This window comes from Hippoglossus hippoglossus, chromosome 19 (assembly GCF_009819705.1).
Source record: "Hippoglossus hippoglossus isolate fHipHip1 chromosome 19, fHipHip1.pri, whole genome shotgun sequence".
Classification (NCBI taxonomy): Eukaryota; Metazoa; Chordata; class Actinopteri; order Pleuronectiformes; family Pleuronectidae; genus Hippoglossus; species Hippoglossus hippoglossus.
In genome coordinates this window covers 7,729,954-7,755,659 of record NC_047169.1, presented here as the reverse complement: position 1 = coordinate 7,755,659, position 25,706 = coordinate 7,729,954, and the positions used below count along the sequence as shown (strand labels likewise).

At 42.2% G+C, this 25,706-nt stretch overlaps 6 protein-coding genes across 10 annotated transcripts; 4 read left to right on the top strand and 2 right to left on the bottom strand.

The window, feature by feature from the left end:
* Positions 1-58: 58 nt before the first annotated feature.
* Positions 59-3,586, bottom strand: LOC117753359 (voltage-dependent anion-selective channel protein 2-like). The gene is made up of 9 exons (XM_034571426.1): positions 3,394-3,586; positions 2,645-2,716; positions 2,452-2,501; positions 2,116-2,268; positions 1,971-2,023; positions 1,657-1,884; positions 1,346-1,496; positions 977-1,034; positions 59-888 (listed from the first exon to the last, which is right to left on the bottom strand). The coding sequence occupies exons 2-9, from the start codon at positions 2,709-2,711 to the stop codon at positions 797-799; spliced, it is 852 nt and encodes a 283-aa protein (XP_034427317.1). The 5' UTR covers positions 2,712-2,716; positions 3,394-3,586; the 3' UTR covers positions 59-796.
* LOC117753367 (dual specificity protein phosphatase 13-like) lies at positions 1,044-13,122 on the top strand. The gene is made up of 5 exons (XM_034571441.1): positions 1,044-1,057; positions 4,385-4,391; positions 11,109-11,251; positions 11,336-11,553; positions 11,667-13,122. Exons 3-5 carry the CDS (start codon positions 11,112-11,114, stop codon positions 11,855-11,857), a joined length of 549 nt encoding a protein of 182 aa, XP_034427332.1. The 5' UTR covers positions 1,044-1,057; positions 4,385-4,391; positions 11,109-11,111; the 3' UTR covers positions 11,858-13,122.
* Positions 5,865-10,406, bottom strand: LOC117753358 (sphingomyelin synthase-related protein 1-like). Of its 2 annotated transcripts, none has more exons than XM_034571425.1 (6): positions 10,147-10,406; positions 8,742-9,316; positions 7,954-8,049; positions 7,705-7,822; positions 7,456-7,606; positions 5,865-6,821 (listed from the first exon to the last, which is right to left on the bottom strand). In XM_034571425.1, the coding sequence occupies exons 2-6, from the start codon at positions 9,296-9,298 to the stop codon at positions 6,517-6,519; spliced, it is 1,227 nt and encodes a 408-aa protein (XP_034427316.1). In that variant the 5' UTR covers positions 9,299-9,316; positions 10,147-10,406; the 3' UTR covers positions 5,865-6,516. The 2 variants fall into 2 exon arrangements, with proteins under 2 accessions (XP_034427316.1, XP_034427314.1); XM_034571423.1 differs by lacking the exon at positions 10,147-10,406 and adding an exon at positions 9,728-9,945.
* An 856-nt stretch (positions 13,123-13,978) lies between the features above and the next one.
* LOC117753366 (dual specificity protein phosphatase 13-like) lies at positions 13,979-15,737 on the top strand. 3 transcript variants are annotated; one of them, XM_034571440.1, is made up of 4 exons: positions 13,979-14,233; positions 14,434-14,471; positions 14,571-14,651; positions 15,164-15,737. In XM_034571440.1, exons 1-4 carry the CDS (start codon positions 14,106-14,108, stop codon positions 15,373-15,375), a joined length of 459 nt encoding a protein of 152 aa, XP_034427331.1. In that variant the 5' UTR covers positions 13,979-14,105; the 3' UTR covers positions 15,376-15,737. The 3 variants fall into 3 exon arrangements, with proteins under 3 accessions (XP_034427331.1, XP_034427330.1, XP_034427328.1); XM_034571439.1 differs by having other exon boundaries at positions 14,568-14,651; XM_034571437.1 differs by having other exon boundaries at positions 14,434-14,651.
* A 1,560-nt stretch (positions 15,738-17,297) lies between these two features.
* On the top strand, positions 17,298-21,081 carry LOC117753365 (dual specificity phosphatase DUPD1-like). Its single transcript, XM_034571436.1, has 4 exons — positions 17,298-17,402; positions 18,898-19,082; positions 19,643-19,863; positions 20,621-21,081. The coding sequence occupies exons 2-4, from the start codon at positions 18,928-18,930 to the stop codon at positions 20,845-20,847; spliced, it is 603 nt and encodes a 200-aa protein (XP_034427327.1). The 5' UTR covers positions 17,298-17,402; positions 18,898-18,927; the 3' UTR covers positions 20,848-21,081.
* Positions 21,082-21,180: 99 nt separating this feature from the next.
* On the top strand, positions 21,181-24,010 carry LOC117753362 (dual specificity phosphatase DUPD1-like). Of its 2 annotated transcripts, none has more exons than XM_034571430.1 (4): positions 21,181-22,298; positions 22,403-22,547; positions 22,770-22,987; positions 23,721-24,010. In XM_034571430.1, exons 1-4 carry the CDS (start codon positions 22,181-22,183, stop codon positions 23,921-23,923), a joined length of 684 nt encoding a protein of 227 aa, XP_034427321.1. In that variant the 5' UTR covers positions 21,181-22,180; the 3' UTR covers positions 23,924-24,010. The 2 variants fall into 2 exon arrangements, with proteins under 2 accessions (XP_034427321.1, XP_034427322.1); XM_034571431.1 differs by having other exon boundaries at positions 22,274-22,324; positions 22,410-22,547.
* Positions 24,011-25,706: the final 1,696 nt, after the last annotated feature.

The window sequence follows — 25,706 nt, the reverse complement described above, 5'->3', positions numbered from 1 at the left end:
ATTATTTAAGCAAATAGATTTCATTCCATTCTCAACAACACCAGGAGAGGTTAAAGGCTGATTTCAGGACTTTATTGCAAAGGTAGATACACCAACACACAAACAGTTTCCTGATCAAGTGTCACAGTCCTCAAAGATGAGAAGAGGGATGGATAACACACTTGGATATTCTTTCACTCACATCACACAGGAAAATAAAAATCTGTTTTACAATTTTGTGCAACTTAAAAGCAGCTATTTAAGGTAGTGGAGGTTCTAAAACTCATCACACAGCACGATAAAGCTTCTCTGGGTAGATACGTGAAGACGAGCCAATCCGGATGGTTGGAGTTCTTCTTCCAACAGGCGGAACGTTGCTACCAAAAAAATTAAAGAAATGTGCAAATAACACAAAAGGAGAAGGAGCTTAAATTAAGGTTAAGTGTTCTATTGTGCAAAATAACAGCTCTGATTTACATTCTACGCTATCACACTTCAGCAAAATAACAAGGTGGTTGTTTTTTTAACCGTTTCTGTATTGTCAAAGTCAAGAAACCACAATCCAACACCCAGAGGAGGCTTTTCTTCATTAGGTAAAATAAACCGATTCATTCATCTGACTGAAACATGACTATATAGTGGAAACACAATGAAAGGAGGCTACTGGAAGGCTTTCCATCTGAACAGTGCATGAGAGCTCGGCTTGTGTTTTTGTTTTGGCTTCATTTCATAAGAATATCTGTTGCTGACCAGACATTAACACCCAGGGACTGAATCAGCTGATATTCTTCTCCTCATGAAACAGCAGAGCAGATCCTTATGCCTCCAGCTCCAGGCCCAGACCTAGTTTGTGACCACCAGCATTGATATTCTTCCCATCCACCTGTGCTGAGAGGATGAGTTTTATACCTGAAAAAAAAAAAATCATATAGATTCAAGTAAACTCAAGAACAGATTATGTTTAACCGTGTTTTCAACCCTCAAAGATTTTTCTTACCAGGCCGCAGAGTCTGGGTGTATCCAACTCCTACCATGCTGGCATTATTCACCTTAGCCTGTAGAAAAAGCATTTTATTATGTTAGAAGAAAGCACATCTGAATCCAGACGTACATTAACACACAAGCAATAATCATGGAATAAATGCACCAGATTATTTGAAGTAACCCACAGCTGATGTGAAAGTCATAGAAATGTGACTTCTTATAGCATGAAGAAATGTGATTTTAAATTCATGGATCAGCTGCTAAGAACAATCATTTGTTCCTCATCCCAGGACCTGACGTACAACCTAACTTGAGATATGTTAACGGCAACAGAAAGATAAACATAACCGCCTTTGCAGTGGTTCAAAAAAAGGGCACTCACTGATATGGCAGCACTGGAGTCTAACTGGTATTTGGCAGCAATTCCAAAGCGGGTGCCGTTGCTGCCCGCTGTCCAGGCAAGATTCACAGCCGTCTCCAGATTGTCGTTCACCTTCTGGTAAATGGATCCGCCAAACTCTGAACCATCATTTCTGAAAACAACAAAACATGTGCAACATCACTTGCATGTCACCATTCTTCAAGTGGTTTTAACTGACACGAGATAAACAGATAAGCAAGTTATTTTTTTAAGTTATTTGAAGTTAAGGTACACATCTTGCTTAGTGTTTGATTCTTGATGTTCGAGCTTACATATTGGTGTGGAGCTGGAAGTCCCCAGTCTTGTAGCCGACAGAGAAGTTGCTCTGGGTAATCTTGGATTTGGCTGAGTCAAAGGTCATCTGGTAGCCAGCCAGCCAGCCCTCATAGCCGGCCACTGCTGCTCCGTGAATGGTAGGACCAGCAAAATCCAAGTCTGCATCAACACCGACATTAATGTATTCCCTTTTATAAGCTGTCTTGACCTTGCCGCTCTTCTTGCTGTGAAACAGAAAAAACAGAAACATGAAGAGGCGAGACGTTGGAAGGGTTTGTACGTTTGTACAAAACAATGAACTGTAGCTCACCCAGTATTTGGTGAAAACGTAGTGTCAAAAGTGAGTTTCAGGCCTTTAGTGATCTAAAGAAGAAGATGCTTCCGTCAGTCACACTGGTTTAGAGTAGTGCGTCATTAGTGGGATGATTGACGACATCATAAAGGTTCCACTTTACCTGATCCTCAACACAAATCTCTGTTCCAAGTGTGTTTTCCGTTGTCCACTTCTCTGTGAACATCAGCCCATATTCAGCCCACTTGTACTTGGTTTCCAGGGCTCCAGTGACCTTGCTGGTGTCTATGTTGGACAGCCCAGACGTTTTAAATTCCTAAGGTGTAGAGGGGTTGAAAGAGTTAATCATTGATCACTTACAACTTATATAAGTTTTCAAAGCACCAATGACTTATCAACATATATGCTGATAACATAATATCTATGATTACCTAGAAGGAGCAGATAATGCCTACACTGCACTGCACTGCTGTATATGTGTAGTAACAGTTAAACTCACCACTCCACTTGGAGACTTTGTCTTCACATCAAGCTTCACCAGTCCAAAACCTACAAGGTCAAAGACAGAGAGGAACTATTGTTTGGGCAGTAGTACATTTCAAAACAGCCCCCCCAGTCCTCCGGAGGTCAATAAATGAATACACCCATGTAAAATTATAAAAAAATATATATAATCTTTTGCTTCGATTTACCATATCCCTTGTTGAAGATGTCCTTTGCTGATTTGCCGAGGTCTGCGTACACTGGAGGAACTGCCATTGTGCCTGTCACAAAATAACAGAGACAGTAAATGTGACGGAACATTTTTATTGGGAGACAAATGCATACCAAACCAATCAGTAATAGAAAATACAACAATCAAAGAAAATTTAAGGTAATTAAAGACAAACAAAACAAGAAAATGAAACATGAAACAAGATGTATTAGACCTGGCAACAAAAAACAGTGAATATACTGGATTAGGAGAATAAATAACAATCTGTCAATTGGGGGGATATTAACAGAATTGATTAACTGGTAGTTTACTGATACTAAGTCGTCTTCAAACTCAACCATCATTCTATTAAGTAGTTATAAAGTAGTTGACCTTCAAATTTAACATTCATCATTAAATCCATATTTTGTGGAGTGAAATATATGATTATTAATATAAAACAATGCTAGAATTCAGCCCCATAGCTCAATTGTCATGTTCTGTGAATCAGACACATACGTGAATCAGAGGATGACTTCTTTGTGTTTTTAGTATTCAAATAAAAATGTACCTTTGCCAATAATAATAATAACAATTAGTATTTTCACACACATTTGTTGCAGGGGGCGTTTTCTAGCTAGCTAATGGGCGGTGTTAGCTTCATGTACACAGTGTTAGCCATCTTTCCGACATTCACACGCAGAACAACACGAACAAACCTGAGCAGTTGTGGGGTTTATTACTTACTAGTGTTACTGTCGCTGCTGGTTGTGTTGCAGTGAACTTGTGAGGTGAATACAAGCGGCGGAATGGAGGCGGAGACACGTGTAGGACGAAGTGAAGGAGTCACCGCAACAAACACTTCTCTCCTCCTGACCTCGGCGCCGGAAGGACCCGGAATTATAGCTGCTCGCTGCGTGCCTGTGTGAAAAGTCGGAGCGACGTTATTTTAGTGACTGTGGGACCAGTCCGGGTTATTCTTCTATGATTCTACAGGAGTGAACATTGCTATTTTTATTTGTTAAAGTTTTTAATGCCATGTTTGTGCTGCCAGTGAACACCGGCAAGTGGAAGCCCGCTGAATCACCATGGCAACCACTAAGCTAATGTAAGGCCCCGATCTCACTTTTAATTTGGGAAATGAAAATAAAGAGAAATGTGGAAATCATTTACCAACAATTAGTAGTTGAAAATTCATCTATTATACATTATTAAATTATTTGTTATATTTTATTGTTATACACACACACAGTCACATTTCATTGATTTACATTGATCTCCTGCAAACTTCTCCTAGCCTCCTAATCCTGACTCTTATCCTAACCCAGTATTAACCTGAACCTTAACCTTGACATTAACTTTTTACTTAGAAGAGGCCTTCATCTTAAAATGTAAGGATTTATGGGGTCTCACTTTTTGTCCCCATAAGGAAGACAAGTCCCCACAATGTGACCATATTTAGGAACTGTTGGGTTTCTCTATAAATTGCAAGGCCTTGGATTTTGTGAAGCACTTTGTAACCTTGTTTGGATAAGTGCAATACAAATAAAGTTATTATATATTTAGGTCCCCACAGCATCAGTAATACCTGGACCAAACAAATAAACACAAATACACAGGTTTGCACAGCTATCTTTATCAGTACATTAAATAAATAATGTGCAAACCAAAACTTTATCACTAACCTCAACCATGACCCATTCATACCAAACTCTACTGACCTTAATCAGGACCTCAGAAATAAAGTTTTGCCTTATAAGGACTGGGCTTTGGTCCCCATGAGGTGGACTGGTCCTGACAAGGTCAATGTTTATGCTGGAAAAGGTCCTAAACATATTATGTATATATGTCTACTCACCTTTACAGGCTTGTAATTGGTTGATATGCACAGCAAACAATAGTAACTCTCAGACTTCACAGTAAATGATTTGGCAATAAATGGGGAAAAAAAAATCAGAAACCAGTCTGTGAATACAGCACTTTAATGATGGAAATGACCAAGCGAGACATCAAACAACTCAAGTGGCTTCGCATATGAACATAAGAGCATCATCATTCCTCAATGAAAAGTCACCTTTATTCAGATTCTCATGTACCTAACGTGCTGCAATGACCAAAGCAACAACATGTTTTACTGCAGCGGCAAGTATCACTCGATGAAATGCAGAGGCCCGTCTGAAAACTACATTACACTTAAATAGCACATTGTGTTTCAAACAAAAGTTACAAGCAACTGTAAACATTTCTCTATGTGCATGTTGCTGCAACTGTACATGAAATATAAAAATACCTATCAACATTTACAAAAATGAAATAAATTAATAGCAACAAATACCTACAAATGAAAGGGTTCCTATTTAAAGAACCGTTACTACAGATTTAATGTCAAGGGGGTCCTATCTGGGTGAGCTCAAATGGTATACGGGTCATTTACACTGTATGGTGATTTAAAAAAGCACTATCCAACTACCCAACTGTAAACATAGTAAGATTTGGAATATTTCTACACAGCAAGAGAACTATCGTATACTCAAGGTAATTGGCAAATGGAATAATACTTAAGACAGCTGGAAATACAATTAATTCCACGCATTTGGCTGATAGACATCTTTAAATGTATCTCTTCTAGGTCTGTTAAGAGAAATTAGGCTACGTGAACAATAAAAACAAATAAGTCAATGCATGTTAATCTAAGCTGTGGATTTTCTCTTTTAGTATTTAGCAACACTGTCCAAATGTAAGCGTAATCTCAAGGAATGCAGGAGACTTTCAAAACATCTGCTTCTCACCGTGATGGAAAGAAACTGCTATACAGGAAAAGAGCATTAACTTCAGGTAGCTCTTTACATATTGCTTCAACAGTGGTCCACAGAGTTATGTTCTGATAAATTACAAAGTGAGAAGACAAAACCTTCAGTCAGGAATCAAGATCCAAACCTTGAAATGATTTTTTAAATTGCACTAGGAATGGTTAACACCCGTGGGCCACACTGGATGCATGAGTGGCGCGAGTGCATTGTGGAAACGCCTTGTTATAAGGTTAGAGCAGCCACACTGCTCTTCGGGGCCTCGCCTATTTTCTTAACACGCGTGGTTCACAACAAAATAGACAGTGAAAATCTTCTTTCACCACAGTTTCAGTGTCTATCAGTCGAATATGTCACAAATGTAAAAACTTCCTGTACCTGTTTCAAAGTAAAATCACTCTCGCGTTTCTGTTGAGTGAATCCATTAATTTGTTTAAACGTGGTTTGTATTGTTATTGCACGACCAGAAAATACACAGCTTCATAAGATACAGTCTTGACATTTAGTTGAGTACATAGGCTGGTTTTCCTTCCTGGACCCGAAACCTCACATAGCGGTTCAACAACAAACTCGCAAGAGACGCAGCATATCAGCGACGCAGCTGTCACACGCACCCGGTGTGGCCCGGGCGTAACTGCTGGGAAGGATTAGCTACACTGCTGCCTGAGAATTTTCAGACGTGTCTTCCTACTTTCACATACTATCTAAACACTAAGTCATTAACCTGGGAGTGACCAGAAAAAAATGTTGTTCGCTCCTTCAGTTTTCAAGTCAGGCAGAAAGTGTTTTTGCTTTTAATGTCGGCAGGGTTTTATAGATTTAGTTTACTCCTCCTAAAAATGGGGATAGGGGTAGCAGGTTAGTAGCTAAGTCCCAGAATATGAGAGGGTATGGCTAAGTGTATCCCATCATGCCTCCGTGCTGACGGGGGTGACATCAGTTGTCTTTCCTGGTGAAGACATCACACACCGCCTCAGTTGGCAACTTCACAAAGCAGACAAAACAGCACAGGTTAAGTAGTTTCTGACTGTACCGATGTTGCTCTTGTTTTTTTTTTTTTCTTCTATCCTATCAGCCTCCTTATCACAGCAGGTCTGGAGAAGGGCCAGCAGTACTCGTTGGGGACGGGTCCGTTGACATTGCACTCGAAGAAGGAGAACATGGGGAACCAGATGCGAGCTCGTCGGCTCTGCTGGTAGGCCCGGGTGTTGGCTAGAGTGTGGTAGTACAGGAAGAGTCTGGTAGTGATGTAGAAGGCGATGAACACGTCGATGGAGTAGTGTTCATGTGCGGCCAGGATGAAGAAGATGCCGAAAAGATTGAGGACCCAGGACAACGTGTGAATGAAGTTCCAGCTTCGTGGGGTGTCTGTATCAAAGAGACAGAAAGCAGTTTTATATATTATTTTTAATACACCAACCAGAAATGTAGTATATTCGTGTGTGCAGGGCTTCTGCCAGTTTCAACAAAATTAAAATCACTATAATTGAAGATAGGGTTGAGTAGTCTTGTAGAGAATAACCCTTCATGAGACATATTTATGAGTTTTTAAGGCCAAACTTCAGATTAGACTGGGGCCATCTACTTTTTAAAATTTCCAGTTGTAGTACCAAAGAAAAACACCAAGTGGCAACAAAAGCACAATATTTATCAAATATGGTCGATTCCTCATGATTGAGTATTTCAACTCTCTGTTTTCACAGCTTTTAGTGACACATCATTTCACATAATTTACATGAATGAATATGGACTAAATCTGGAAACGTTATTTTATTTTAAGTCAACCAAATAAAAACAGAGATTATTCTGTATCAAATATTTGGATTAATACTTCAAATGTTCATTCATTTGTAACATAGCTCTTTAGGGGCTTTAGAGACCCTTAATGGAAGAATCAAATTCAGTTATCATTCATTATTATCATTTATTCAAATTAAATTATCCAAGGGACTCTTTTCAGTGTAAAACCAAATTGAGGGGTTCACAGCTAGAAGCTACTCACACTCTGTGACGAAGAAGTTGAGCATGGTGAGGACCACAGTGTGACCACTGAACATGTAGTCACCACAAGTATGCACTCCGGTCAGGCTCATCCCAAAGCCGCTCCAGATGGCAACAGCTCGCTGCAGTTTGGCCCACATGTCACCGTATATCTGGAGGGAGGGAACAAGAGGAACTGTGAATGCTGCGGTCTTGATGCAGGAATGTGGTGTTTGAGATATGACAAACACAATCTTGGTTAGTGTGTTACCTTTCCCGAGCACTGCAGGTGCTGTCCTGGCACTGACAGGGAAGTGACAAACATGGTGATGCAGCGCAGCATGAACACCGTCCCCATGAGGCTGCACAAACGCCGCAACAGGATGGATCTACAAGTAGCGAGATATAATTATCCTGAGTCTTCCATGTCATTGATTAATGGGAAACACTGTAGGTGACCCACAGAACAATCCCCGCAGAGACAACATTGTGCTGATGGCAAGGACTGTTAGAAGTGTACCTGTGTTTATGCAGCAGCAGAACGAGCAGCCAGATGTTGCAGAGGATCACGCCACACGCCTCTGCCATGGCAAAGGCCCACGGTATTCTAGGCACACTGTTGAGAAGGATAAAAAGAGTTCAGTGCTTAAAATAATAGATGAATGTTTGACAAGAATGTTATTTATTAACCCAAAATCCAAACATTCTGATTCTATGTGAAGATTTGCTGCTTTTCTCCCGTTCATATTTTTTGTTAATTATATATTCTTGCAAAGGCAATTTCAATATGGCACCACATGCATACACACAAAATTCCCCAAAGACTATCTTCAAAGTTTCAACGTCCATGACTGATTTTAAAAGCAAATATATACTTAAGCTACTGACAATATCACTAGATTGAGGCAAAATCTTAAAAGGTTTGTAACTAGCCTGAGTAGATGAACTAAACAATGGCGTTTCCCTGAAATCAGCTGTCCCAATCAGAAATTCCATGAAAATCTCAAAGCTGGTCATAAACAATGGTTCACACTACAAAGTAGGTCACTTTAAAAAAACTTTCAAAAAGATCTCTTTGAACCAAAGCAAGCCCACCAGGAATATGGAAGGATAATAATAGAACCATGTTCAAGGAAGTAGGTCAGTTATAATGTCCACCATCTGGTGTGATATCTTGACAGGTCATAAGAATATAGATTTCTGTTTCATTCTGTCTTTGTCATTTCACTGCTGACTAATGTCTTTTTTTGTTAATGGCATGGATAGTGAAAAAATGCTTAAGAAGAATCTAAAAAATAAATCACTCACCTGTCTAGGAAGATATCTGGCAGTGGAGGGTATGTGCGCATGTCAGGGACCCTCTCATGCACTATGACCATGACAAAGGATGTGAACCCAAACACAAACACCACGTAGATGGAGCTGAGCACTGTCTTCCAGTACTCTGGATCCAGACGCCTGGTCTGCTGCTTGTACTTTCCATTGGTGTACTGGTGATACTCCTCTCCCACCGGTGCTGTGTCAGTGCTGTCACAGTCTCTGCCCGAGTCTCCGTTACACATCCAGTCCAAACTTCCCCCAGAGGTTGTAGGAGAGTGGCCGTCAAAGGGAAGACCGAGCTCCTCCAGCACGTCCATGTTCTGTTTCTGAAGTTTGCGGATCGCCACCATTAGCCGCTTGATGTCCCCCAGCACCTTGAGCTCCAGAGGCTGCGCGCGGAGGTCGTACTCGCTGAGGGCGAGCAGACTGGTGCCGTCCAGTCGGTGTTTGTTGCACAGCAGGTCCACATAGTCACAGAAGCCCTCTTCCTTCAGCCACTTGGCGACGTGTTTGGGCGTCCAGCGACGGACACTCAGTTGGGTCATTTCCTCCTCGTCCGAGGGCTGGAGGGAAAGAACGTCAAAGCTCTCCTTTACTGTCAATATCAGCTCGTTATTGACTTCCTCTCACACTAACAAAAGGGATCTTAAGGAGAAGTAGACACTGTAAGCACCACCTTATTTCCACTGAATCAGCAACATGAATTCAAAACAAACCCTGCAGGACTGCAACACAGGTAGAAAACAACAGTTATGAGAATAGCTGAACCTCACACCCTGAGCAAATACAAAGAGGCAACCAGTGTTAAGAACTGTAAGATCACACACCCTCAAAATGTAGGTGAAAGGGCAGAAACACTCCCAAGGGCAAACAGTGACTTCTGTTACAGATCATGACTTTTCAAATATGATCCCAACCCTGTTATTTGGCTGATTGGTCCTCCACACTGAGCAGAACAGTCCCTGTTAACTTAACTTAACCCAGGTCTCTAAAGTCTGTCCCCACGATTTACCAACACATTCCCACAGTGTCAGCATGTCCGCATGACGAGCAGTTACATGATGTCATGACACCCTGGTATTTGTGGTTTGCACAAACAGCTGTCTTCCTGCAGTCAACCACATTATTGTCTCAACACTATAATTGGGGCCCTGGAGCTAATCTATTGCTAACGTGCTTCGGTATCTTGTAATAAGTACCACCCCCCCCACCTGACAGGTTAGCATTACATGTGTAACCACGTTCGTTCCTGCGGTGAACAAGCACACGAGAGCATCCTCCAGCCGCTGGATCAGAACAACACACAACCCCGCGGGGCTAATTCCGGCTAACTAGCTAACTAGCATGCCCGCTTGTTAGCATGATGGCTGCGCCGCGCCTGACGCTCACTCACCCGGACAGAGACACGGACAGTGGAGGACACGGGGAGCGTCTCTTCTTCAGCTAGCTAGCTGAACGGCATCTCAATGGAGCCCGGAGACGCGTTGGCCTTTGCTGCGACGGCTCGTTGGGGCTCATGACGCCCCGGCTCCGCGCTGGTTAGCATGTTCACAACAAGAACATGCGGTAATGTTTAGCATAGCTGCGCACGTAGAATTAGCCGCAGGGAGGTTAGCGCGATGGGGGCTACCTGACCGACACTGACCCCAACTGGTGGTCACGCAGAACTGCAGCGTCCTTTTACATGTTTTATTTTTTTGATGAAATGCTGTTGATTCTTTGTGCACTTAAAGGGATAGTTCACCCAAAAAATGAAAATTCACTCATTATCTACTCACCACTGTGCCGGTGGACGGGTGGGTGAAGTGTGTGAGTCCACAAAACACTTCTGGAGTTTCAGGGGTAAACAGCGTTGCAGCCAAATCCAATACAATTGAAGTAAATGGTGACCACTTCTTCAAACAGTAAAAAAACAACAGAAAAAAACATAACATGCCTCCATGCTGCTCTTGTGGTGTCACCCAAGTGTCCGTATCCCAGACGTTCAAATTCGACTCGAAACGGCATCATTAACACCAAGTTTGTAGCCTAAATGTCCGTTGTGTAAATTACCTCGTCTCGAGTTGAATTTGAATCTTTCAGTGAACTCTCCCTTTGAAGGCCACAACAATGACAAATAGCAGTGACACATAAAATGTACTTAATAAAGATTGAAATGTGCCAGGTTGATTAACATTCAGAATATAGGTCACTGTTTTAATTTTAGACCAGCAGCACCTGTGCGTGTCAGTACCAGCGTGGTCGTAGTAAAGCCTCAACAGAGTTTGCAAATACATCTTGGGAGAAGACATTTTTAAATGAAGAGTTCCAGATAAGCAGTTTATTATAGATATATAATATATTCTTAACAGAGAGTAGATGGAGTCAATAATGAATAACCCTCAGGATGATATCCAAGTTTTCCCTTGTGTGAAAGATTTAGTGAAGGTTTTGTACGGAGGAGAAAGGTTTGGCAATCGTGTGGATGAAGTTTGGCCAAATTTGTTCATTGGCGACATGTAAGTCCAGCAAACCACTGTGCTCCTTCACAGCTCAATGAGTAATGATTTTGTTCATATAAACCCTGTTTCCTTTTTGCGCAGGTCAGTGGCCAACGATCGCTACAGTCTGTGGAAGCTGGGAATCACTCATGTTGTGAACGCAGCTCACGGGAGGATGTACTGTCAGGGGAGCCACGACTTCTATGGATCCTCTGTGGATTATTACGGAGTGCCTGCAGATGACTCACCGTCCTTTGACCTCTCTCGCTATTTCTTTCCCTCTGCTGATTATATTCAGGATGCGCTCAACACGACTGGCGGTAATGACCCCATCATGTTTGTAATGTTCCTTTCTGAAAGTCCATCTCTCGCCATGTGTATGACGCATCGTTCATGTCACACGGCTCGTTCTGATCTCATTCTCCTCATCCAGCTCGGGTTTTTATCCACTGCGCAGTTGGAGTCAGCAGGTCTGCCTCCCTGGTCCTGGCCTACCTAATGATCTACCAGCGTTACACCCTGCTAGAGGCCATCAATAAGGTCAAAGAGCGCAGGTGGATTTTCCCCAACACAGGATTCCTCAAACAGCTCCGTGCTTTGGATGTAGAACTACGCAACACATGAGGGAGTGAAATATCAAAACGAATCATTATTCTAACCTACAGAGTTGCCTCAGATGTCTGTTTTGCTGCAAGTGAAGGATTCAGTATCTGCCAGTGGAGGGAGATACTGTACTTAAAATACTGAATGGTATGGAATCAGATGTACCCTTATATTAATAGATCAATGTAATCAACCTTAGGCAGAATCAATTTTAAGGCTGATTATGAGTCAGGATGACCTTTGTATCATGTCGAGGAAAAATTACATCCGATACGTCGTGGGTCAATAACAACCCAGGAGGTGTATGAATTTTAAAACAGTGTGTCTATGTGTGTGTGTGTATTCGTGCACATGTGCGTAACCTTTCATTTAAAATGTCCCTGTACATTTAATATAAAACACCTTGATTCCCCTGAAGTTCTATATATTAAACATTATAATAAATATAACTTCATTTCTTCATTATATTTTCTAGGACATCTGAGGCTCGGAGAGTAGTTCTTGTATTCAGCCTTCATCAACATCATAATCAGATGTGCAGAAGATATTTCTTCATCTGTGTCTATCACACTTCAATTTAGATTAGATAGATCAGTATATGGTTTATTACACTTTATTTCTAGGAAGAGTCAAGGAAAATTAAAAGTGAATATAAATGTAATTTTCAACAGCTACAACTCTTTCTCCTTTAACCATGAACAACGTGAATGATTTGCACGGTGCTCATGTGTTCATGACCTGGTTATGAATGATTCATGGGAGAGGTTGGAAATTCAGTAGGCAAGTTGTAGGTGGATGATGGGCGATACCGAAATGACCAGAAACGCATCCCCCTTAATAATCTGTCATCGTCTCTTCTTACCAACGAGTCTCATGGTTCCAGCAGCAGATTCTGATTTGACTCATCTCTGGGCATATAGAAAGAAGAGTAGCTTCCACCCACACCGGTTGTGTTCAGTGTCATTTTCTAAAGGCTCAAATGTCAGGTTTGTGTCACTTTGAACAACCTTGCAGGCCCTGGATCTTTTCTTAATACATTTATTTAAAAATTCTCAGTCTGTATTGGCTTTGCTGCAGAAAAGCTGCGGTGACACACAACATAACTATCTTTAGATTTCCATGGTCTTTTAAAGCTTGTGGTTTAAATCTTGGATTACCAACAGCTCAGAAACATCTTCCTCTTTTCAATAACGTGTTTCAGAAATAATATAATTCTTATTGCCTGATTAATTTTGTCGAGTCCATTGTTATGTGTATCTTTTGGATGAATTATGTGTTTAAATTCTTTGGGAACAGCCTCTGAAATGTAACATAAAGACACAGAAAAGCTTCCGCAGCATCAAGCCTCTTCACAATCACAGAATCCGACACTCAGCAGCAGGTTTGAATCATATTCATCCAGTTAATATAAACATACCCAAGTGAGTTTTGTTCTCCACGCACACTCTGCTGCGATCAATAAGCAGAAGCAACACTTCAGATAATCAATCAATAACTGTCTCCGGGTCAAAACTACCCAGAGACCTTTATTGACTGATTTTGTACACAACAGTGCTGACATTTTACAATACATTATTACACCCACATTTTTACATACACATCCGTGACCCTGAATGAAGAAAACTCATTACATTTCATGGCTTGACAGAGAGGTTAATTATGTTTTTCTTCCGTTTAAAAGCTGAAATGGGTGAAATTGACCTGCAACATAATGGGAGGGTTAAAGGAGACATTTGCAGCAGTGTGAGTGCTGTTTCATGTCGTGTGCAGCCGACGGCAAAGCTTAATTTTTCTCTCCCTTTTTCATTCAATTTGCTTTCACAAGATATTAATGTCAGAGCAGTAAAGTAGTTGCATGGGGCTGTTGGAGTATTCCTCCTTCCATAAATACTGCATGCGGTGCACTCACAGTACAATCCAGTGTAAGCAATGCACTTGAACATTCTGTCCACAATTACATCCAATTATCACTGCTTTATGGAATGATTCATCTCTGTTTGAGGCTTATTAAATTATAGTCCCACAGCGGTGTGAAGAGCAGAGTCCGGGCTGCACTGCGTGTGTTGTTCTGCCCTCCGCACGTAAAACACTACACGCTAGGTTAAGCACTAAATTAGGTAACCGTCCAGTGACAGCAGATAAACACCTGCTCGTACACATCATCCTGAGCCGGAGTAGACGGGGGGGGGGGGGGGGGGGGGGGGGACGGCTTCAATACAACCAACATTTGGACCAGGATTCCATCCAACGGGGGGGATTTGGACTGAAAATGTCAGCAGAGAAAGTCAAGAGAACGGAATATCTATCTGTGAAGGATTTGCAGAAGCTGCTTGACTCATGCAAACTACATCTCGGTCAAATCGACGAGGTCTGGCCGAACATTTACATAGGCAATGTGTAAGTATGCGTTTTCTTTTTAAATTTGAATCAAACATTATTAACTTTACAAATGTTAAATAGTTTCCCCAAGGTCATTACCCTTGACATGCAGTATAGTAGCAGCCAGATATTCTCTCGCTGTGACATTAAATCGTTGTGCTGTGATGCCTGGCCTTCACACAAGTCTTGAACCTCTTTCTGTCTCTTTGTCTTGCTAGGGCAGTAGCCCAAAACAAGACTGCCTTGCTGAAGTTAGGTATAACTCATGTATTAAACGCTGCTCACTCCAAGCGAGGCAGCATAGGGAACCACAGCTTTTATGGCAACGACTTTGTGTATTGTGGCATTCCAGCAGATGACTCGACACACTTCGATCTGGATGTTTACTTCCAGCCGGCAGCCGATTTCATTCAAAAGGCTCTGAAGTCACCTGATGGTAAGACTCGATTTCTAAACATATTTCTGCACAGTGGGTTTTGATTGTTGAACTAAGTGTCTGTAAAGATTTGGTCATTCACTGCAAAAATGTTTTTTAAAATTCCTGCACACCACCATCTTTTATTGCACCCCATAAAGCCATCCACTCAAATTTCAATGTCACCTGTCACCACCGTATCGCAGCTTGTAATGGTGTGTAAGTGTATTTTCAGCCGGCAGTGATAATAAGGGTGTTACCTTGAAGAATTTGAGTTTATAATGCGACCGTGGCACCTTTCAGAGAACCTATCAAGCAGGGGACGAGTTGGGATTAAAGAGACAGTCGGGCCGCTTCTGCGAAGGAACCTTAAATGAACAAAGGCGACGAATTGTTGGCACTATTTTCAGCTCGTGGTGGGAGAAAAGAAAGGCCTCAGTGTGAGATGGGCAGCCATGTATGATATTAGTAAGACTTCTCGCTAATCCTTCCTTTTACATGCCCCTCACCCTTCATCTTGTCTTGTTACGCAGGGAAAGTTCTGGTGCACTGCATCATGGGAATGAGCCGCTCCTCGACGCTGGTGTTGGCGTACCTCATGATCCACCGCCAACTCCCGCTCAAACGGGCTTTGCAGAAATTGATCCAGAAGAGAGCCATCTACCCCAACAGGAACTTCCTGGCTCTGCTGTTGGATCTGGATCTTCAGCTGACGAGAAAAGAGAAATCGTGTCAGATCCTGTGATCGGGAGGAGACGTTTACACGAATCGGCCACACGGCGGCGTGGTTTCTGCAGCGATTCAACAGTCAAGACTGAAATTATTTCAACAGCCAATTGACTGTTGTAAAATTAGATTCAACAAATAAGTGAATTTCTCTCAGACTCAGCTGTGCCTTGAGATTAACTTAACACGTTATGATGCTATGACGTTAGCATGTTAGCCTGTTAAACATAATGGGGCAGAATGGGAATGCTGATTACATTAACTCCATAACATTTCATCTACTCATCGCTCAGTTTTTTTTAATTAGCATGTTAAATGTTCACATGTTAACTCATTAAAGTGTTAAATGTTCAGGACACAATGTTTGCACGTGTCGCTGCTTCAACATGCTAGTTGGCACATTAACATGCTAACATTCTGAGCAAGGCTTGCTAACATTCACAGATGCTAGCAGTATTTAAAACAGTAGGCTGATTGCTGACATGTGTGGAAGCGTGACACTAATACGTGTTAACAAAGAAGTTGCACCAAATCTGACGACCATAGACGGTTTATAAAGATGGACGACATGACAGCTCTCCAAAATTGAAGCCAATAGTTCTTGATCGCCCCCCAGGTGGCTGTCTGCAGTATAGGTTAGAAACCCCGCCTCCTCCGTGTAGGTGGACGGGACAGGGGCCAGACTAAAAATTCAAAGTACATGTCAAATTATATTTGGCTCTAGATTTCGTCAAAAGCACAAGATGCTGGCACCTGTTTCCTGAATATTTAGGCTTCATTTTTGAACAGTGGGAGGAAGTGAATCGTCATTTAAAGTCTGAGGTAACAACAGTATCAACGTGGCCTTTGTTGGGCGCCGCCACCCTCAGGGTTGTCTCTCCATTAAATATCAATTCTCATGTCAAGTTTGTCATGACCTGCCTTACCTCCTCATGGACACGCTAACGTGGCTATAAACCTTTTCTTTCTTTCTTTTTTATAGTGATTATTAGAGGCAGTAAAGTTGAAAACAACAACGTCTTAACAAAAGACAGTGAAAACAGAGAAAGGAGTTCGAAAGATATTGAGATTTTATGTCTTGAATTATGTGTCATGCTTGTAAGATGCTTTTTCTTCAGCACCTCAGTTTGTATCACAACAGAATGGACCAAATGTCTCACGGAAAATGTTCTACAAAGGATCACATTTTAGTAAACTCTGTCGATGACTCAGACAAGATTCGTAAGACCAACCCATCGGTGTTCACAGTATGAAAACGCTTCTGTGTGTTCGTCAAGCGAGTCGAGCCGATCGCTGCTGTTCATCGAAGAGAGTTCAGGTTTTCAATAGTTTAGGAAATGATGTGTTGAAACATGAGGAATGTCGGACACACAAACGTACATTTATGCATCTACTGTATATGATTTCCTCTCAACCTCACAATAGCCAACACAAGGTATCACACACACACACACACACGCACACGTTGGTATTTTAATTGTTCACCAGCTTTTACACGACCAGCTCTTTGAAAATAACTCTCTGAAAAAACTGAATGACATGAATCATTTGTATTGTCCTGTGTCGTGGTTTTAATATGTGGGTTTATTCTGTGGATATTTTATTGGGATACAAGAAATGAATTCATGAAGTTTATGTGATAAAAAGAAATGTTTCTACACTTGCGTAATTCTTTTTGATATACAATGTGTATGGTGTCGTGTTTGCACTCAATTCATGAAATGCTCCACAGATAAAGTAAAGAATCATAAACAAAGCGTACAGGTGTTGATTTGAACATGTTTCAATGTGGAGCACAACAGCACTCATGTTATATTCTCTTGCAGTTTAAAAAAAGCGCTGTCCTCTCCTCCCTCCTGTGCTGGCAGCTCGGGTAACCTTTAAGGAATGCAGAAGATGATGCCAGAATTATTTTGGGCTGAGATTCAGATGTTAAAATAGCAAAAAAGGTTGCAGGGTAGATTACCGAGTCGAACGCAGACAGTTGTGTTCGACCTACATGTAGCACTACAGAGAGAGCATGAAAAAGCAACGTTTCCAGCCAAGGCAAGTGTCTACTAACAAAGTGATCTTATCCCAATTTGTTGAAGATAGACATCCATGTTGGAAAATATTTATTACAGTACACAAACTCTACATAGTATGGATTCATTGTACCTTTGTTTGCAGGGTAAAGATGTTTCTTAAGCACATTTACAAATGAGTATGTTCTGTGATGACGCTCCATGGCCCGATGGAAATACACTTTCTTCTTTTATTAATTAGCTCACAAATCCAGACGAACTGCATCCAAAAGGCTAAACAGGGAAGTGTAATTCATAAAACAACCAAGAAGAGGCCTCGAGGAGGTAAAAAGCCATTTTATTTGCCCTCCACGTTAACCGTGGGCACTTTCCCATACATAGCATCTTTAATTACACAGAAGTAGAGCAGGAAGCACAGGTTAGCCTGAGGGGGGGAGGCTATGAAAGCAGCGCTGCACTTAAACATGTGCACCAGGGAAATCAGTTCTCTGCCCTGACTGTGGGAGGGAGGGAAGGGTTATACTTATAGATCAATGAGGAGGAAGAAGCGCCTCCAGGTTCTCCGGGCACATGTTGTACTTGTGCAAAGACACACTGTGCTCTGCCTTGGAGACTCACACACTCATATGCGCCGAGCATACGCTGGATCAGACGCGGCTTTTCTTGCACATGCTCTGAGTGACACACACGTGCACACGCAGATATGGGTAAAGCCGCCATGATGTTTGAGTGCACCTCCATATGCCACCACAGCTCAACAAAAGGTCACTGAAACAGATTTGGTCTCAATGACTCGTCCCTGTGGACACAACAATAAGTTGCCAAACCCTGAGTGCCACGCTACGTCTCCGCACACCAGCAGCATGCAAATAAGAAGATGAACTGCCATCGGTGTCTTTACTTTAACAATGCGCGCACAACACTTGTACGTGCGCGGCCTGGAGCAGAATCACACAGCTGCCTAAATGGATGCTAATGTATACAGTATGCATAGAATAAATCTCTCCAAAGCCCAGTGTGTAAATTGTAAATGCACAGGTTAAACTTGCCTGCAGGAAATGAAAATCTTATGTTTATAAGCCTTGAATGCCAATTTCATGAATCTGTGGAGATAAATAAATCTACCAAGTGCTACTGAAGAGGAGATAAAATAATGAGTGTCATCCCACTATAATGTGTTCCTATGGCCCCTCACTGCTGCGGAGCACAGTTATTAGCATGAATATATATTCTATATTCAATGGTCGTTCACCTTTAGATCCCGTGGTCTATTTGTCAATCCTCACTATAGTCCCACATTGTATTCATTGTATTGATTACTATATGATGATGTGCTCACTTCAATAAACCCCATTAGAAGTCAGCAGTTGGCTGTCTTCAACAATAAACCAGCAAAGTAAAGATAACCCCAACCGTTCTGAACCTTTTGATGACCTCTAGCACTCGGCGTGGTCTAAATTTAATAAGTCAAATTTAGTTGTGTGAGAATATAGACGTGTGGTACTTCTGTGTGACAGGTTGTAAAAGAGGAAGTGGAGTATCCAGACATGCCCAGAGGCCTCGGCTGCCCAGTGAGCCCTGAGGGGGCGGGAGGCAGATATGAGACCCCCCCGGCTTCAGAGCTCCAGAGGCTGATGTGGACAAAGAAAGGGAGCTGCAACCATCTGGATGAGGTTCAGCCCAGGATCTATATCGGAGACATGTGAGTCAGAATGGAAACAGGAACAGTGACATTTAACAATAAGTCTAAAATAGATGTTTTCACCTCATCAGACCAAGATTAATCATTGGTAAACTCATAAATCTCAACACAATGAATATATGTGTTAATATTTTTACATCAACTAACCAATTAACTAACACAGGTAAAAACACAACCTTGGCAGAAGACATTTAGAAAGCAACTCCTTTTACGTTAGTGCCGTTTTTTATACAAATGTACTATTTTTGTGAGTGAAATTGGTCCAATTAATGAATTATTCCTTTTTAATTGTTGTTCTTAGTTGTTATTTGGGTGAACTGAGCCTTTAAAAATATACTTTAAAAGACAATACCAATGACGTTCTGTTGCACAAACCAAAAGGTTTTGAATGTGAATCCCATTGTTCTAATTTATGCTTGGATGGCTTATTAATTATTAATAAACTATCAGTAACTGTATAGTCAATCAGAATCACAATGGTCCCGTATATGTTGTTTAACATGAACTGTGTTCGTAGAGATAACTAACTCACTGCACTGACAGATAATATTTCTGTGTAGGTACGCAGCCAAAGACAAGAGGACACTCCAAGCTCACCACATCACCCACGTGCTCAATGCTGCCGACGGGAAGTTCAACGTGAACACGGGGCCGAGCTTCTACAGACACACCAGCATCACTTATCATGGAGTGGAAGCTTTTGACATGGCGTCCTTTAACCTGAGCCCCTTCTTTTACTCAGCCGCCAATTTCATCAAGAACGCTCTGAGCTCGCCCACAGGTGAGGAGCTCTCACTGCGCTCAAGGTGTTTCTCATCATTTTCACACATTAACTCGAGGGAGACATTTTTTCGAGGCACAGAAACATTTGTCAGTCAATTCCCATTACAGCAGCCCCCAGTTGTATTAGTCATTAAAATGCAAATCAAACACTAAACATAATATCAAGCTAATATCTTCCCCCCACGGTAATCTTCTCATAAGCTCAGACCTTGGCCAGGAAAATTGGTTTTAAATGGATTGCCCTGGTAATTTGTAAGCAACACTTTTATTGGACATGGAAATTACACAATTATGTTTGTGGCCTGTGTCTGCCCGGCCTGTTATGCAAAGTGAAGTCGGTATCTGACATGACAGTAATAAGATGTGGCCTCCTCCTTCACATGCTGGCTGATCGAGGGCTCCAGTGTGTGGCGGGGCCTACAGTAATCCCCGGAAGAAATACACAGACGCCGAGACAGTTCAATTACGCGCTCCTCTGCGCCCTAATCCTCTGGCCCGATAAGGAACCAGGGATTACCGTGTGTAGAAACATTGGTTGCAACATTGTTGAAAAACTTTTAGTCGGGAGTTAGAAGTACTGCTCTCTGCGATGTGCACGTTTTTATTAATCCACGGAGGGGTGACAAATTAGACTGTTAGAATAAAGTACACCACAATAATCCAGTCGTTGCGTGATTATACACACAGGGTGGAGGGGAGGGGAAGGCATCTGCAGGAAGTGACGTCAGGTTTTTTCCGTTTCCTCTGATTTGTAGGTAAAGTGTTTGTCCACTGCGCGATGGGCCTCAGCCGCTCGTCCACCTTGGTCCTGGCGTATCTGGTGATCCACGAGAACATGACGCTGGTGGACGCGATCAAAGCCGTCAGCGCCAACAGAAACATCTCGCCCAACGCCGGCTTCCTGGAGCAGCTGAGAGAGCTGGACAAACAACTGCACTACCAAGGATCCTCGAGGAGCGGGAACGGAAACAGGCGAACTTGAGATCAAATCAGACCTTGACAGTGGATCACCATGTTGCCTCCTGTCAGTTTGAAGTTTTTAAATACCCTATACATCAAGATAAGCCTCTGACTTCATCTTTTTAGTGTCACAAAGACATTTGTGATGTCATTTGGAACCAAGTCTGCAATTGTGGAGCGAAGTCGATCCCGTCCATACACATGTTCAGCCAATTACAAGTCAGTCTCATGATGTTAAATAAATAAATAAAACAAACCAGAAGAATTAACACTTGAACATACATCAGTGTGATAAGATGGACCTGAAATGACCGAAAGCATCTCTGAGAGAAAATGTATTTAATGTGTACTTTAACTTCTTAATTTGTCCCATGTCCCATCCACTCACATGGAGGAGGTGGGGCTTATCACCTATACTGCAGCCAGCCACCAGGGGGGATCAAAATGTTTTGGCTTCACTTCTGGGAAGCTGTCATCCGTCTTTATAACAGTCTATGTGTTGAATCACATTGCATTAAATCGCACTGCATCGTGATAGCTGTGAATCATAACGCATTAGCAGCTGCTGCGTACGTGTCTTCAATGCATTGGATCGTTGACAGTGATGGAGATCCCCGCGTTGGCACTGTGCATGTGCACGAGGACGCACAGGCTGGTGCAAGCACATGGGACCCACTGGTTTCACACCACCTCCGCCGACACTGTTGGTGGCAGCGAGGAGCAAAGAGGTGTTGTAATACGCCAACAAGGAAGGAAGCAGACTGCAGGAGTACATTAACACATTTGTGAATTATACACAGAAATACTGAATGTAAATGTTTGTGGATTTATGAGAAAACTCTACAGGGGACTGGTAAACTACACAGAAATAAAAAGAAATCATTAGTGTCTATAATTCCAAACAATGGACCTTGAGTTGAATTAGTTTAATAGTTTAAATAGATTAAACAACCTCCCCCAGTTTAGTCCAGTGTAAATGAACTCTCTCCTCACTGGTCACACTACACTGAGTGTGTTTCTTAATTGTAGGTTCAGTTTCTTCAGATGTTTGAACTGAACAGATAGAATAACTTTTAAATTCCCTGTGCTAAGTAGAAGTGGATGTGGTCTGAACTGACTCAGTGTGGAGGCCTGACACAAACTGTCCCCCCATGTTTTTGAACCACTCGCGCTGCTACAACTGTGCGCACGGCTGTGGTTCCACAGTTAAAGTTGTCACAACACAAGCTGCCTGGCTTCTGTCACAGTCATCTGAGGAATAAATAGTCCACATTGCTGCGGCCCAGACTCTGGCATCGTCAGCTGTCTCATTCCAGTGGGGCTCAGCCACCAAGCAACACTGATATCCAGTTCACATGGAAAACAGGGCGAGCTGCGGCGGCGGGGGGGGCCTCGTGTTTACTCGCGGATTCCTTTCCAAATGCCAAACGGGAAGGAACAGCAGCAGGAGCAGGACGGCCGCGACAACTTCTCCCAATGTTTCCGTCCAAGAACATTGAGTATTTGGGGAAAAGTTACAGAATGTGTTGAGATGAAATGTGGAGCTGAGGGTAATTTGCGATGATTATGTTATGACGCACCCAGAGTGAAGGCCATGAGCGCAGAGGAGGAGCCCGAGTATCAGACACCACCCACCTGCGATCTGCTCGAGCTTCTGCTGACGAACAGACGCCCCACTGGAGCTGTCAACGAGGTTTGGCCCAACCTCTACATCGGAGACGCGTGAGTGACATTCTCACTTCAGGGGCCCCTGCTTGCAATATGGTGATCCGATTGTGAAAGTGTCGCTGCTAACAGGGCCTCTACTTGGCCAAACTTGCATGAGACAAATATAAAACCTGTACATTTGAGTCACGGGTGATGCATTTGCAGGCATATGCTCACAGAGCTGCTCTCAGGCAAGAAAATCCCTGTTTCCTGTATCTGCTTTGTGTTGTTTCACAGGGCTACGGCTCAGGATAAGAGCCTGTTAGCGGATGTGGGAATAACACACGTAGTGAACGCTGCAGACGGCCCCCAGCACATTGACACGGGGCCATGTTTCTACAAAGGCACCGGCATACTGTATCATGGAGTAGAAGCAGCAGACTGTAAAGATTTCGACTTGTACCCATTCTTCACGGAGGCGTCTGATTTCATTCACGGCGCTCTGAGGCAGGGAGGTAGGAGCCATGGAGAGCAATGGAAACACTAGCACAAAGGAGAGAGCATCAAACAGTCCCTTAAATTCAACCAGGCTGCACCAAATTTCACACACTCCTACATATCAGTTTCCTTAATGTGCCTGATCTTTTTCATCAAGATCCGTAAATGATTTCCTGGGAGAATGATGAAAACGTCCCCAATAAAATCCACCCTAGAAAAATCCTGGATTTGCCCTCTGATCCGGATCAGCTGCAAAATGTAATGGGATTTCCCCTGACCCACATCCTTCCAGCAAGTTTTGTAGTAATCCGTTAATTTGTTTATTTGTGTAATCTTTGCTTTCAAACAAACGAATAAACCAACAAACAAACGGACGGGGGGGTGAAATCCTCCTTGGCAGAGGTAACAACATTCTGTAATATGACCGAACAACATCCATCATCAAGCCACAAAATCTGATTGTAATCTTAAATAAATCTGAGAAATGATGGCTCAAAATATCCATCAATACTCGACACTCACAGGTCAAGTAGCAGCTCAGACCTTGTTAAAAACAAAAAAGGTTAAAGACAGTAAAAAAACATCTTTTCAATAGGTTTGGTGGAAATCGATTTAAGTCATATCACAGTTCAGCTACATGAGATACTGATACAGAAACTATAGATATTATAAGATAAGATATATATGTGACAATGAAATATTTGCTATTGATATTTGATACGATATTTGACGTGTCTCTTGTCTGTGCAGGTAAGGTGCTCGTCCACTGTGCTCGAGGAATCAGCCGCTCTGCCACTCTTACGTTGGCCTTCCTCATGATCAGAGAGAGACTCACCCTGGTTGAGGCCGTGAAGGTTGTTCGCAGGCACAGAAACATTCTTCCCAACCTTGGGTTTCTGAACCAGCTCCGTCGCCTGGACTCATCCTTGGCTCTGCAGAGGAGAACAACATGATGCTGAGGATAAGAGTCATGGGAGAGAGACTTTCCTCTAATGTGGATGTTTTGAATGTTAAAGGATCAGACCAGATTTGGATGTTTCCATTTATTTCTGCATATATTTAAAGTCAGTTGCAAACTCATGAAACTTGCTCAAGTTGTGTAATTGATTATATCACAAATTTACATTATGTGAACGTGTTTTCAGGCATTTGGATCCCAGTTTAACTTTTACTCTCAGAAAAATGAAACTTTATATTATCCATGGATTATAAAACTCAAGGAAATAGATTTGTAGACTTAAAACTTGGACTCGATTCAGACTCACACAAAGAGAGGACTTGACTCCCTCAGGCGTTTCTGCTAGTTTCTTTTTTTAAATCCTGAAACAGTAAAAACAGAAACTTTCACATAGCTGCAATACTTTCTCATAAAATTATCGTCCTTGAAAGGAATTCATGTTAGATACGTTTAAATATATGTTCACCAGTGCCGACAGTGTGCGGACGATGGGTTAGAAAAAGCGCTGCGATTAGAAACGCTGTCTTATATTTAAACTTGAAAAGCTCCATATAAAAACAGACCATTTACCATTTGGAACTCGATTCTGACCCCAAATGTCGTGAGACCTGACTTGAGACTTGATACGATGGAATTATCTAAGACTTCACTTTGACTTGAATTGAAGAACTTGCCTGGAATGACTTTTATCTTGACTCAGACGAGTATGAAATGATTTGAGACTTAAAAAGAGTCTTGAACTAGCGTTGCACTTGTTTTTAATGACTCATGTCTCGTCTTGGATTTGTCTCCAATGACAGAAATAGCATAAAGAGAAGTCTGCTTCAAATTCATTTTCTATGGGACTCGTTTAAAATCTCAGTCCGTGTGTAGTTAAGGAGCGGAGAACATGCACAAACTGTGGAATGGTCCTTTAAGCTTCTGTCTAACAAGCAGCACAATCAATATTACAGAAACCATTAAAACAAATGTAGCACAACTGCCAAACCCCCCCCCCCCCCGCTGCACTTCAACAACACATAGACTGTTTGCCTATAAATAAACAATGCTCCACTTATTTATTCACATTTCTCAAAATACTGTGTCTTAACCGCCGCAATCCAGCGTCGTACAGTTAAAACTGTGATGTCTAAAGAGGCTTGATACAAGACGACAAAAATGTGCCGGCATGGTTCTGAGCGTGTATACAGATTCAGGTCAGACTTTGAAACGAGATGAAACGCTGAAGCCATCTTAATAAGAGATGCTCTCCAGAGCACAGTGGGAGACAGAGAGTGAGAGAGATGCTGTCAAAATAAAAGGAATTGGATATCACAGGTTTAATGATTTCACTGTCAGAATGAATGATGGCGGAGTATGAAGATATGAGGGAAAAATAAAGGAGGCTGATGGTGTGAAAACTCTGTCTGACATGTTAGCAGCTTCATCCAGCCATTCTGCAATACAGCCATCATCACACTCTCACTTTGGGAGCTTGCATTTAGATCACTGAATGGACCGTGCATATCATATAACCGGGAATCAAAGACGTTTGCCATCCTGTGAAAAACCTCATCTGTCTAACAGTCTGACACATTTCACTTCTCTTTTGGCCCCGAGAGGCTCCAGGAGATGCAGAACATCCTTAACGGGTGTTGCGAGGCAGCGCTTACACGCTCTCTCCCTGTGTCTGCAGATATGCAGAAAGGCTAAGAGAGGCTGACACAATTTCCGGGAGTTGCTCATACGGCTGAGCAAAAGCTCCGAGTGCCCTGTTCACTCCAGTGAATATGGGTATC